Source organism: Rana temporaria, chromosome 8 (assembly GCF_905171775.1).
Source record: "Rana temporaria chromosome 8, aRanTem1.1, whole genome shotgun sequence".
NCBI lineage: Eukaryota > Metazoa > Chordata > Amphibia > Anura > Ranidae > Rana > Rana temporaria.
In genome coordinates, this window is record NC_053496.1 from 74,918,049 (window position 1) to 74,931,451 (window position 13,403).

Here is a 13,403-nt window from a genome sequence, read left to right on the forward strand (position 1 = left end):
AATAATCTTGAACACAACAGGAGGCATTAAAGCGAAACTTCAGTAATGTTTTCGTCTTTCCATCTATTAAACCCTCTGTCCTTGTTTTAACTTTGGATAGTAAAATATTTTTATTCTGCCAGTAAATACCTTATACAGCCCACTTCCTGTTTACTGTCTGGAAAAAAGCCTAGGCTTATGACATCATGCACTGCTCTCTCTCTCTCTCTTTGCCAGGCAGGGAGGGGGATGAGTTATAAGAGGGCCAATGATTATAGAGGCCAACTATAAGGTTTTATTGAGATGGTATATGGTACCGGCCAGACTGGCCACCTTTGTACCCGGAGCCACCTCTGGGTGCTTTAGAGGATGCGGCCAAGTGGGATCCACCTATCACATATGGTGGACATGCCCCAAGGTCAGGAGATTTTGGATCAGGGTCTACAAATTTATATATACCCTTACCCAGATTAACCTGAAGAAATCAGCGAAACACACTCCTGGGTGGCGGAAGCCTCCAGATTCCAAAGACGTAGGACATAGTACACGTGACCAGGTACCGCCGCCGACGTACATTTCGTGTAGTTACGTTTTCAAGGGGCGTACCTGGTCACCTTGAAAACGTAACTACACGAAACGTACGTCGGCGGCGGTACCTGGTCACTATGTCCTACGTCACTTCTGGATCATCTGGATAGTGTCAGCAGCTGGTGGAATGCACGCCGCCATGGGAAGTTACATAGTTAGTCAGGTTGAAAAAAGACACAAGTCCATCCAGTTCAACCACAAAAAATAAACAAACAAAATAAAAAAAACACAGTACAATCCCATACACCCAACTCCATACCCACAGTTGATCCAGAGGAAGGCAAAAAACCCCAGCAGAGCATGATCCAATTTGCTACAGCAGGGGAAAAAATTCCTTCCTGATCCCCCGAGAGGCAATCGGATTTACCCTGGATCAACTTTACCTACAAATCTTAGTACTCAGTTATTTTATGTACATTTAGGAAAGTATCCAGGCCTTTCTTAAAGCAATCTACTGAGCTGGCCAGAACCACCTCTGGGGGGAGTCTGTTCCACATTTTCACAGCTCTTACTGTGAAAAAACCTTTCCGTATTTGGAGGTGAAATCTCTTTTCCTCTAGACGTAAAGAGTGCCCCCTTGTCCTCAGTGTTGACCGTAAAGTGAATAACTCAACACCAAGTCCACTGTATGGACCTCTTATATATTTGTACATGTTGATCATATCCCCCCTAATTCTCCTCTTCTCAAGAGTGAATACATTCAGTTCCTCTAATCTTTCCTCATAGCTGAGCTCCTCCATGCCTCTTATCAGTTTGGTTGCCCTTCTCTGCACTTTCTCCAGTTCTCCAATATCCTTTTTGAGAACTGGTGCCCAAAACTGAACTGCATATTCCAGATGAGGTCTTACTAATGATTTGTACAGGGGCAAAATTATATCTCTGTCTCTGGAGTCCATACATCTCTTAATACAAGAAAGGACTTTGCTTGCTTTGGAAACCGCAGCTTGGCATTGCATGTTATTATTGAGCTTATGATCTACCAAGACCCCCAGATCCTTCTCCACTACAGATCCCCCCAGTTGTACTCCCCCTAGCATGTATGATGCATGCATATTCTTATTCCCCAAGTGCATAACTTTACATTTATCAACATTAAACCTCATCTGCCACTCAGTCGCCCAGGTGGGAGAGCCAGTGTTTTTTTATCAAAGCTTGCAGCCCCAGTGCCGGGAGAAGGGCACTTTTTATGTGAGTAGCTAATTGGCTGTTGTTTTTATTCCAATTTAATAAAATAGCGTTGCACTATGGAAGCTCTCTGTTTGTATTCCATGTTCTAAAATCTCAACATTCCGAGGGTGAGGTATCGTACATGCTCCAGTCTATTTATATGTCTGCAGGCATTATCCTGCTCAAGCGCATTTGACCGTCTTTTTCACTAAAGAGGTCAACCAGGTCTGGTAAGTACAATTTACTACTTGTGCACATTGGGTGTCGTACTAATTATCCAGGTGGTGGAAGATCAATAAGTTTGCACGACCGGAGACGGTTTTTGTATCACAGCAAGAAATATATCTAGAGGATATTCGAGCATTGATGTTGTATCTTTGTTTGCACAAATGGGACTTTATTATTTATTATTGATTGATTTATCACGTACAACAGGACACATTTTTATTAATTTACTTGTTGTTGCATATTATAGGATTAGTTGTGTAATTACATATTACTCTATAGCGCCCCCTGTACACTTTTTAACAGGATAGGAGTAGGATCACATCTGTTGGAGATACAGTAAAATAAGATTTGTGTGCCACAAAATCTTTTTCTTCTTGTCCATCAAGGGGAACAGAAATTTAGATACAGCTGGGATCTACTGCTGTCTTTAAGAAATTTGGATACTATCAAAACAGAAAAGCTGGCCTCTCTGTATTACCTATCCAGAAATTCTTAATCTGAATTCCTGCATCCCCTACTGGATGGTAAAGAAAGATCACTGGGAGGTTAGCTTTTCTTAAAGTGGTTGTAAAGGCTCAAGGTTTTTTACCTAAATGAAGAACTATATGCAAAATTTTTATTTAACATTTTGGATAGAGAAAGAGATGGTTATAACTAGGGTTGCACCGATATAGATACTAGTATTGGTTCTGATACCAAGCATTTGCACAAGTAATTGTACTCATGCAAATGCTCCGATGCTTGACTCAATACTTGGACAGTCAGGAACGATCTCCCTGCCCGGTTTAAGAAAGCTGCTGACAGCCACTTCTCCTCCTCTCCCTCCTGCGGCTTTATTGAAAGTCGTGCAGGGAGATCAGTGATTGTAACTACTGACACAGTCCACGGTAATCGGTATCGATACTAAAGTATCGGTACTTGTACTCGGTCTTAAAAAAGTGGTATCGTGCAACCCAGTTATAACCCTTACCAATTATTTTTCCGCCATCTGTGTCCCATTGCAGAGGTTTCCCCTTACTTCCTGTCTGATAGCCAAACAGGAAGTGAGAGGAAATCCCTGCAAATTCAGGAAATCTCTTTGGGACACCCAGATCACCAGAACTAGTGTCCCCATTGAAAGATTTCCCCTCTATTACTTTTCTGGGGACAACTTAAAATTTGTGATTTTCTTTTACTTTCATTTTCAACGATAATGGTAAACAGGAAGATTCCCCCTCTCTATTTGCCCTAACGGTGGCACCGACAGCAATAAAAACTTGACAAGTGTTCTAATCCTTCTTCACTCTATCCAAAACAAAAAAAAAAGTTTTGCCTTTAGTTATACTTGAATGTATTTTCTGTAATCAGTCCTGGCAAAATATTTACATTTCAACCAGCTGATTATTGTGACTACAGTCACCTGAATTGTAATTTTCAGGTAAGGAATGTTTAAAAAGATTGAAATCAATGTTTATTCATAAAAATTATGAATGTCATAATTTCTGTGACAATTTAAGGTCCAGAGAATGCTCAATAGGGTTTAGGTCTAGAGACATGCTTGGCCAGTCCATCACTTTTATCCTCAGCTTCTTTAGCAAGGCAGTGGTCATCTTGGAGGTGTGTTTGGGGTTATGTTGGAATACTGCCCTGCGGTCCAGTCTCCGAAAGAAAAGGGATCATACTCTGCTTCAGTATGGCACAGTACATGTTGGCATTCAATGTTCCCTCAATGAACTGTAGCTCCCTAGTGCTGGCAGCACTCATGCAGCCCCAGACCATGACACTCCCACCACCATGCTTGACTGTAGGCAAGACACACTTTTCTTTGTACTCCTCACCTGGTTGGCGCCACACACGCTTAAAGCGGTTTTATACCCTTTTTTTTTTTACTTTGACCTACAGGTAAGCCTATAATAAGGCTTACCTGTAGGTAAACAGAATATCTCCTAAGCCTTTACGTTTTAGGAGATATTCCCCTTGCATGCAGCCGCTGACTTCAGCGGCGCATGAGCTGAGTTCCCTGGCTGAAAGGTCTGCCAGACCTTGCTGGAAAACAAGTCTCCCGCGCGCATGCACGGGAGTGACAACATCACGGCTCCAGCCACTCACAGCACCATAGCTGCGATACCCGGAAGACACGCTGAGGTTAAATGTCTGCTTTCTCAGCGTGGACAGAGATCCCGTGCCGACGCCTTGTTCTAAGGTAAGTATTTCATAATGAGCTAGCATGCGGTGCATACTAGCTCATTATGCCTTTTGCCTTACAGGTTAAAAAAAAAAAGTTTACTACAGCTTTAATACCATCTGAACCAAATAAGTTTATCTTGGTCTAATCAGACCACAGGACATGGCTCCAGTAAACCATGTCCTTAGTCTGCTTCAGGGTCCTGGCAATCTTCTTATAGCCTAGGCCATCTTTAAGTAGAGCAACAATTCTTTGTTTTAGATCAGGGGTCTTAAACTGGTGGCCCTCCAGCTGTTGCAGAACTACAAGTCCCATGAGGCATTGCAAGGCTGACAGTTACAAGCATTACTCCCACAAGCAGAGGCATGATGGGTTCTTTGCTATTAGGTGCCATGTTGAACTTCCAACGATCAGTATGAGAGAGTAAGAGGGATAACATCGAATTAAACACAGACCATTCAGACCTGAGCCCTTGTAACACTAATGGGTCACATGACACTGGAAAAGGAAAATGGCTAAATGGGCCCAATTTGGACATTTTCACTTAGGGGTGTACTTACTTTTGTTGCCAGCGATTTAGCCGTTAATGGCTGTGTGTTGAGTTATTTTGAGGGGACAGCAAATTTAAACTGTTATACAAGCTGTACGCTCACTACTTTACATTGTAACAAAGTGGAATTTCTTCAGTGTTGTCACATGAAAAGATATAATAAAATATTTACAAAAACGTGAGGGGTGTACTCACTTTTGTGAAATACTGTGTATGTGTGTATATATAACTATTTTGGGACAGTTTACCTTTTGCTTTCAGAGACGGCAGTTTCCAGATGTTGGAAGATATGCTGGAAGAGGTTACAGCTGGACCGGCTGTTAATATCAAACCCGTAGCCACGTTTCCAGTACTGTTTCAAGTCATTTAGGTATTCTAGGACCTACACAACAGACACATAAGATTCATTTAGACACTGCTGTGGTCTTTTAGATAATATAAATATTGGTTCTGGATAGAGGGAAATGGAGGAGCAATTACATCCTGACAAGAGGTCTTGAACAAATGCAAATTGATGTGGGTGGTGTTAAGGCTTCCCAAGGCACCATAACAGACAAAAAAAAAAAAATCATGCATGCAATATTTTTCAGCAGTGCACTGCGGTACATCAGTGTTGCACATTTGGAACCAATGCATGCAACATGTGTTACAGCATGTTTCTTTAACACACGTGTTATTACAGCACACTGGTGCAAATAGCCCCTTAATAAGATATAAAACCAGCCCTTATTGACCTCTGTAGCTACAAGCACTGTGTGGCCATTCATCCTCAAAATTTAGTAATACACTAAAGTTGTTCCAATGAGCTCCCTCAGCAGCAAAGCTCCTCTCCCCCACACCACCTTAATATTTTAATAGACTGCCAATGAATTACAACACAGCAAAAATCGGGACATGCATTCTTTTTTCCTCTGATGCAATGCACCACAACACACTGCATTGTAAGTGTTTTGGATTTGTGTGTTGGGGTGCCCTTTATAATAAATGGCACTGTAATGCACAAGACATTGCCACCAATGTCTAAAGTCAATCTTTTTTTGTTACTTTACTGCACTCTATGCAGTAGGGTAAAAAAAAAACAAAAACAAAAAATACCAGTTACTGTATTGCAGCGGCTCCAGTCAAATCCTTTAAGGAGGGGGCAGGGGGTGGGGCCAAGCGTACGCTGTTTGCGTTCACGGACACATACAGCCCGGCTTGGGAGTGCGCCTGCACGTGTGCGCTCATAGGAAGCGTCTTTCTATGGTAATGCACGGAAAAGAGGGAGGCGCGAAGAGCGCTGGCATGGACCCTTGCACAGATCAGGTAAGTAATTTATTTTATTACCACCACTTTAAAGTTTATCTAAGCCCATAAACAAAAAAAATGTAATAATGTTACAGCTTACCAATCCTCAGGTGTCGTGGCTGCATTAGTTTAATATTTTTTTATTTTTTTGACCTTGTGATTTGGCCAGTAATTTTTAAGCAGTTACAGAAAATTTTTTTTTTTTTCTGTTGGGATAAGGGTTATCACTAAATTAATAAACATTGATCACTGTAAGCCCCCACCCCCGTCTGTGTTAAATGGTTTGTTTCAACCCTCCAACTTCCAATCTTCCTGCAGAGCTTGATTTGTTAAAGAGAGTTTAAAATAACAGCAATATCAAAAGGTTAAAAACAAAGATGTCGGGGGACTCAGAAAAACAAAGACTGCCTTGGTAAAGCAGTATGCCTTTCACACCTGTGCAACTTGTCATGCGACTTGGGACTGCAAATTCGCATGACAAGTCCTACCCCATGATTTCCAATGAGTACCATTCATATCTGTGCCTCTTCAAAGTAGTTTCTTCACTACTTTGGTCTGACTTTGATGTGACTTGAGGTCCATAGACCTCAGGATTTCACAGGCATTGCTTGAAATCGCATCATAGTCGTGGCAAAAAAAAAAAAAAAAACGCACAGCTTTTAGGTCACACAAATGTGAAAGGGATCTAAACCCAAAACCAAAAAGTAATGTATTGCATTTTTAACCAATGATTAGATGTGGTGGCTGTATTCAGATTTTTTCCCTCTGTTTTTCCTTGGTGATTTGGCCACCAACTGTAATATACAGACACCACTCTGGATGAATGAGCACAGGGGGCTCCTTTGGACAGCAGCATTGTAAGTATGGGGAGGGGAGAAATTAGTTGAACTAGCAGATTTAAATACAGTAACAAAATTGATGCTGAACTCCAGCTAATACTTTATAAATAGTTACAGCAAACTTAATTTATTTTTTTCCATTTGGGACAAAGGGTTTTATATAAAAATAATAAAAAATGATAATTTTAAGCACTCCTGCCAGCATTAGGCCTTAGGCTGCATTCACACCTGAGAGTAGCGTTTTTTACCGCGATTTGCCGCGACAAAACGCATCATTTTTTACCGCGATTTGCCGCGACAAAGCATGGCGTTTTTTACCGCAATTTTTTACAGGTCTAGGGTCACCAATGTAAAACGCCCAAATTCGAGCGACAAAAAAGGGTCCAGAACTTGTTTGGGCTTCAGGCGTTCGGCGTCAGTCGTTTTGTAGTGGAGATGTGAACCATCTCCATAGAGAATAATGTATTTTTTCCCCTCTAGCGTTTTGGGGCGTCGCGCTTCAGGCGACAAAACGCTCAGGTGTGAATGCAGCCTAATTCAGACTTGTTTAAAATACTGAATCTGAACAAAAACGCACCTGTAGTATTATTCAGCGAATTTGACCCGCGTTAAACTACCCAAAACGCCCTATGTGCATTGACGCATGCTAAAAAAAAAAAGCAAAAGTAAAAAACACCCTAGACCAGTGATGGCGAACCTTGGCACCCCAGATGTTTTGGAACTACATTTCCCATGGTGCTCATGCACTCTGCAGTGTAGCTGAGCATCATGGGAAATGTAGTTCCAAAACATCTGGGGTGCCAAGGTTCGCCATCACTGCCCTAGACTAATTTGTATTTATTATTGTGAACAAGGCCTAAATCAGCCACAAACACATGCCAGCGCGCTTATGGCACGTTACCACAGACTTGAATGGAAGGAGTGGAGATGCTTCAACTCCTTCCAAACTCCATTTTTAGTGGAACGTCGCAATGTAAGCACTTCATGTGCCAATAATGTGAACATCTCTGTGCTTTGCCCATGTTATCAATTGCAGACTGATTTACTAGGCATGCGAGAAGCATTAAAAACACGCCTCAAACCCCTACTTTTACTGCCAGTGTGAACAGGGCCTTTAATGGTCTGTCATGTCCCTGTAACTGCAAGAGAGCTTGTGCTTTTGAAAAACAAAACAGACCTACTTGCTGGATCACCAGATGAAAATAGAAGAAAAAGCCACCACATATAACAATAAGTAATCTGCAATATAATAAATATTTGCTTTTGGGTTTACTACTAATTTAGGCCCCATTCACACCTGAGCGTAGCGTTATTTTCCGGCGTTTTGTCGCGCGTATTCGCACGTTTGCATACAGCGTTGTCCGACGTTTTTTATTTTAGCCAATAGGAAAAATTATCATCTCTTTCATCATTTGTTGCTATGTTTGTAGATTTTTTTTATCTTCTTCCTGGGTGAATGTTCTATTTCACAGAACAGATTAATGCGACAAAACGCCCGTAGAAAACGCTCGTTGTCGCTCTAGACGCTTGAATCGAGCGTTTCCATCCGTTTCTATGGGAATACGAAGTTCAAAAACGCCCAAATCAGCCCAATTCGAGCGACAAAAAAGGGTCCAGAACTTGTTTGAGCTTCAGGCGTTCGGCTTCAGGCGTTTTGGAGTGGAGATGTGAACCATCTCCATTGAGAATAATGGATTTTTTCCACTCTAGCGTTTTGTAGCTTCAGGCTTCAGGCTACAAAACGCTCAGGTGTGAATGGGCCCTTAATGCTAGTAACAGACTGAATCATATGTGTAATTTTTTAATTCATATATTCTTTATTTGTTTTCATCAATACAAAAAAGATCTCTTTAAGTTACATAGGGGCAGATCCACGTACCTTTCGCGCAAGAATCCGCCGGGCGCAGCGTATCCAAGATACACTACGCCGTCGTAACTTATTTTTTTTTTGAATCCTCAAAGAATTTGCGCCGTAAGTTACGGTGGCGTAGTGTATCTTTGGCGGCGTAAGGGCGCGCCATTCAAATCTCTGTGAGGGGGGCGTGTTATATGTAAATACGTCGTAACCCGACGTAAACAACATTTTTTTTTTAACTGCGCATGCGCCGTCCGTGGGGGAATCCCAGTGCGCATGCTCGAAATTAACCCGGGAACAAGCCAATGCTCACGACGGTGACGTCATTCTACGCAAATCCCTATTCGCGAACGACTTAGGCAAACAACCTAAAAATTTCAAATCTCTACGCGGGAACGACGGCCATACTTAACATTGAGCACGCCTCATAACAGTAGCTTTAACTATACGCAGGAAAAAGCCAAATGCAAACGACGTAAAAAAATGCGCCGGACGGACGTACGTTCGTGGATCGCCATAACTAGCTAATTTGCATACTTGACGCGGAATTCGACGGAAACGCCACCTGGCGGCCGCCGAAAAATTGCATCTTAGATCAGATCCATCCGAGATGCCGTCGTATCTTGTTTTGTAGATACAAAACAAAGATATGACGCGCAAAATTTGAAATTATGCCGGCGTATCAAGAGATACGCCGGCGTAATTCTTTTGTGGATCTACCCCATAATCTTTATATATAAAACGCATCATATACCCTTTAAAGTGCTTATTGCACCCATACCCAACCCCCCCTTATCTTATTTGTACCTCACGTACACACTTTCTCTACTATCATTTAAACTTATCCTCATATCACTTTAGGTGAATTTATCCACATTATCTATAAAGTGCCTCACTCTATATGTAATTTTTAATTTTCCTTTTAGTACCACTTTAAAGTTATTAACATTTTTCTGAACAAGCTGTAAATTATCTGTTTATCCATATAAACGAAAAATTATGTAAAAAAAAATCCCATAATCAGCAACCTTGGAGTCACGTCTCTGCACTAAAACGCACCTTTGCATCTTCTTCATCAAACAGGCGGCACCACGGAGAATTCATAGTGTTGTTAATGGCCAATTCAAATGAGCAGGTAAAAAAGGCTACTTGGATTAAATCTACAGCAAAGACATGGACAGATTAGTCAGGGTGTATGGTTAATAGAAAGCTGAAATGAAAATGTAGGAACTAATAGCATGACAAAATGTGACGTGGTGTGATGCCAATAAGATCTTACGGACGTCTGCGCCCCTTGCAACAGTCTCTCTCAACCATTTTAGACCAGAGCAATACATTTCAGGTCTTAGGGAACCCTTGCTATAATTAATTGATCAGTTGAATGAATGGCTCTTCAATTTCATGGTCAGTAGGAAGAATGCCCGTTACCCCGGTGGTCAGAATGAACCCCTTACAGACAGCTAAATAGATCTGCTAAGTGGCATTGGACCTGGAATTATGGAGGCACCATCAGATAGGAGGGGGGGGGGGTATAAACCAGCCGTAGCTCAAGGGACCTAGAAAATTGTGGAGAAACCTTTGGTTCCACAGAACTCTGGTTGAGAATAGCTGCATTGCAATGATTTACTCTTCCTTCCTGGGAGGTGACAAGAAGCCTCCCAACCAAGAAATACATACAGTAAAGCCTTGGTTTGAGAGTAACTTGGTTTGAGAGCGTTTTGCAAGACAAGCAAAATGTTTTAATATATTTTGCCTTGATATACAAGCGATGTCTTGATATAAGAGTAGCGTCATTTCACAACGGAGTATAAAAAAAAGAGGAGAGGAGCCCCCAAGCGTAGCAATATGGTTACATGTAATGAAGGTACAACATTTAGGGCCAGATTCTTGTAGATCGCCGCATCTTTGCGGCGGCATAACGTTTCTCATTTATGTTACGCCTCCGCAAGTTTTACGGGCAAGTGCTTGATTCACAAAGCACTTGCCTGTAAAATTGCGGCGGCGTAGCGTAAATCCTCCGGTGCAAGCCCGCCTAATTCAAATGATCCGGGTAGGGGGCTTGGATCATTTAAATTAGGCGCGTTCAAATTTCGACGCGGGAACGACAGCCATACTTAACATTGACTGCGCCTCACATACCCAGGGGCAACTTTACGTGTCGCAAATCTTATGTAAACGTCGTAACTTCACTGCGTCGGTCGGGCGTACGTTCGGGAATTCGCATATTTTGCTAATTTGCATACTCGATCGGGAAAACGATGTCGGCGACACCTAGCGGCGAAAAAAAAAATGCATGAAAGATCCGACAGCGTAAGAGCCTTACGCCTGTCGGATCTAATGGTTATCTATGCGTAACTGATTCTATGAATCAGGTGCATAGATACGACGGGCTGACTCAGAGATACAACGGCGTATCAGGCGATACGCCAGCGTATCTCTTTTGAGAATCTGGCCCTTAGCAACTTATTGCTACACTTAGGAGGTGCCTCTCTTTTATACCCTGTAAAAAAAATGCTTTGATATACAAGTGCTTTGGATTACAAACATATTTCTGGAACGAATTATGCTCTCAACCCAAGGTTTTACTGTATTTAGAAAAGCCAGACAGAGGTTCCAGCTTTCCCTGACCCCAATTAAAAAAAAAGTTTTTGCATTGTCGCCCCCTCATCAAGGGCCCCTAGGATATTTTGAAGCCAAAGTATCAGCAGACAGCTAGATAATTCGAATTTTTGGAAGGACCGAACTATGAATAATCTAAACTTTATAGCAGAAAACTACTGCAACTAACCATGTTGTGTAGCTTCAGTGATGAATTATGGAAAGAATACTCTATAGCAGGGATATGCAATTAGCGGACCTCCAGCTGTTGCAAAACTACACGTCCCATCATGCCTTTTCCTCTGGGTGTCATGCTTGTGGCTGTCAGAGTCTTGCTATGCCTCATGAGACTTGTAGTTCTGCAACAGCTGGAGGTCCGCTAATTGCATATCCCTGCTTTATAGCATAATCTTTACCTTATTGCACTACTTATTGGTCTTTTGGACCACATTTTAATTACAAATCTCATTACAGAGGCATGACTGACACGTACAACACTGCCTTCGGTACCACGGTACAGCTTTTTTTGTTGCAAAAAAAAGAAAGATTTTTTTGGGGGGAAAAATGATAAAAGCAATAAGAACACATGAATCATCCAGCAATATTTCACCTACGTGTCAGACTTGCTGTGCTACTAAAGGCGGCCATACACAGTTCGAATTTCGAAATAATTTTCATTCAAAAATCGTATCAAAGAATTTTCGTACGAATTTCGCACCGTTAGTGGGCTGCAGCAACAGCCAATTTCCGTGCGGCAAACAAATTTGAGAAATCGGACATGTTGGATTTTTTTTTAAAAACAAACGATTTTCTGATCAATGATGGGAAAAATGGTGCGTGAAATGTAATAGAAAAAAAAATGCGCATGTGCAAGAAAAGAATATTCCCGGAGAGAAACGAATATTCCTGGAGAGAAAAGAATATTCCCGGAGAGAGAGGAATATTCCCGGAGAGAAACGAATATTCCCGGAGAGAAACGAATATTCCCAGCAACATGAAGGTTTGGTCGACCGAATTTCGAAAATCAATGGTGGCATCATTGGATCACAAAAAAAAACGAACTTTCTGATTTTGAAAAGAAAATTTGTTCGAAATTCGACCGTGTATGGCCTGCTTTAGTCACACTCTCTCATCATCAAGAAATTGCAGGTGGTGTAAACAGGAGGAGGTACAAATGGCAGTTCACACTTGTCCTATATACAGGGTGGGCCATTTATATGGATACACCTTAATAAAATGAGAATGGTTGCCGCCATGGTCACCACCCATCTTGAAAAGTTTCCCCCCCTTACATATACTAATGTGCCACAAACAGGAAGTTAATATCACCAACCATTCCCATTTTATTAAGGTGTATCTATATAAATGGCCCACCCTGTACATCTTAACCACTTCCCGACCGCCGCATGTACATATACGTCGGCAGAATGGCACGTACAGGCACATTGGCGTACCTGTACGTCCCTGCCTAGACGTGGGTCGGGGGTCCGATCGGGACCCCCCGCTACACGCGGCGGTCGGATTCCCTCGGGTAGCGATCCGGGACGACGGCGCGGCTATAGTTTATAGCCGCTCCGTCGCGATCGGTCCCCGGAGCTCAAGAACGGGGAGAGCCGTATGTAAACACGGCTTCCCCGTGCTTCACTGTGGCGCTGCATCGATCAAGTGATCCCTTTTATATGGAGACTCGATTGATGACGTCAGTCCTACAGCCACACCCCCCTACAGTTGTAAACACACACTAGGTGTACCCCAACTCCTACAGCGCCCCCTGTGGTTAACTCCCAAACTGCAACTGTCATTTTCACAATAAACAATGCAATTTAAATGCATTTTTTGCTGTGAAAATGACAATGGTCCCAAAAATGTGTCAGAATTGTCCGAAGGGTCTGCCATAATGTCGCAGTCACGAAAAAAATCGCTGATCGTCGCCATTAGTAGTAAAAAAAAAAAAAATAATAAAAATGCAATAAACTATCCCCTATTTTGTAAACGCTATAAATTTTGCGCAAACCAATCGATAAACGCTTATTGCGATTTTTTTTTACCAAAAATAGGTAGAAGAATACGTATCAGCCTAAACTGAGGAAAAAAATAATTGTATATATGTTTTTGGGGGATATTTATTATAGCAAAAAGCAAAAAATA

The 13,403-nt window shown here is 41.9% G+C and overlaps 1 protein-coding gene across 3 annotated transcripts in view; it reads right to left on the reverse strand.

Moving 5' to 3' along the window:
- MINPP1 (multiple inositol-polyphosphate phosphatase 1) overlaps positions 1 to 13,403 on the reverse strand; it is a 79,794-nt gene that overhangs the window by 49,333 nt on the left and 17,058 nt on the right. For all 3 annotated transcript variants that reach the window (XM_040362055.1, XM_040362053.1, XM_040362054.1), the window contains exons 4-5: positions 9,717 to 9,817; positions 4,925 to 5,058 (exon numbers count right to left, since the gene is read on the reverse strand). In XM_040362055.1, the coding sequence (XP_040217989.1) occupies positions 4,925 to 5,058; positions 9,717 to 9,817 (235 nt within the window). The remainder of the gene's footprint in view (positions 1 to 4,924; positions 5,059 to 9,716; positions 9,818 to 13,403) is intronic.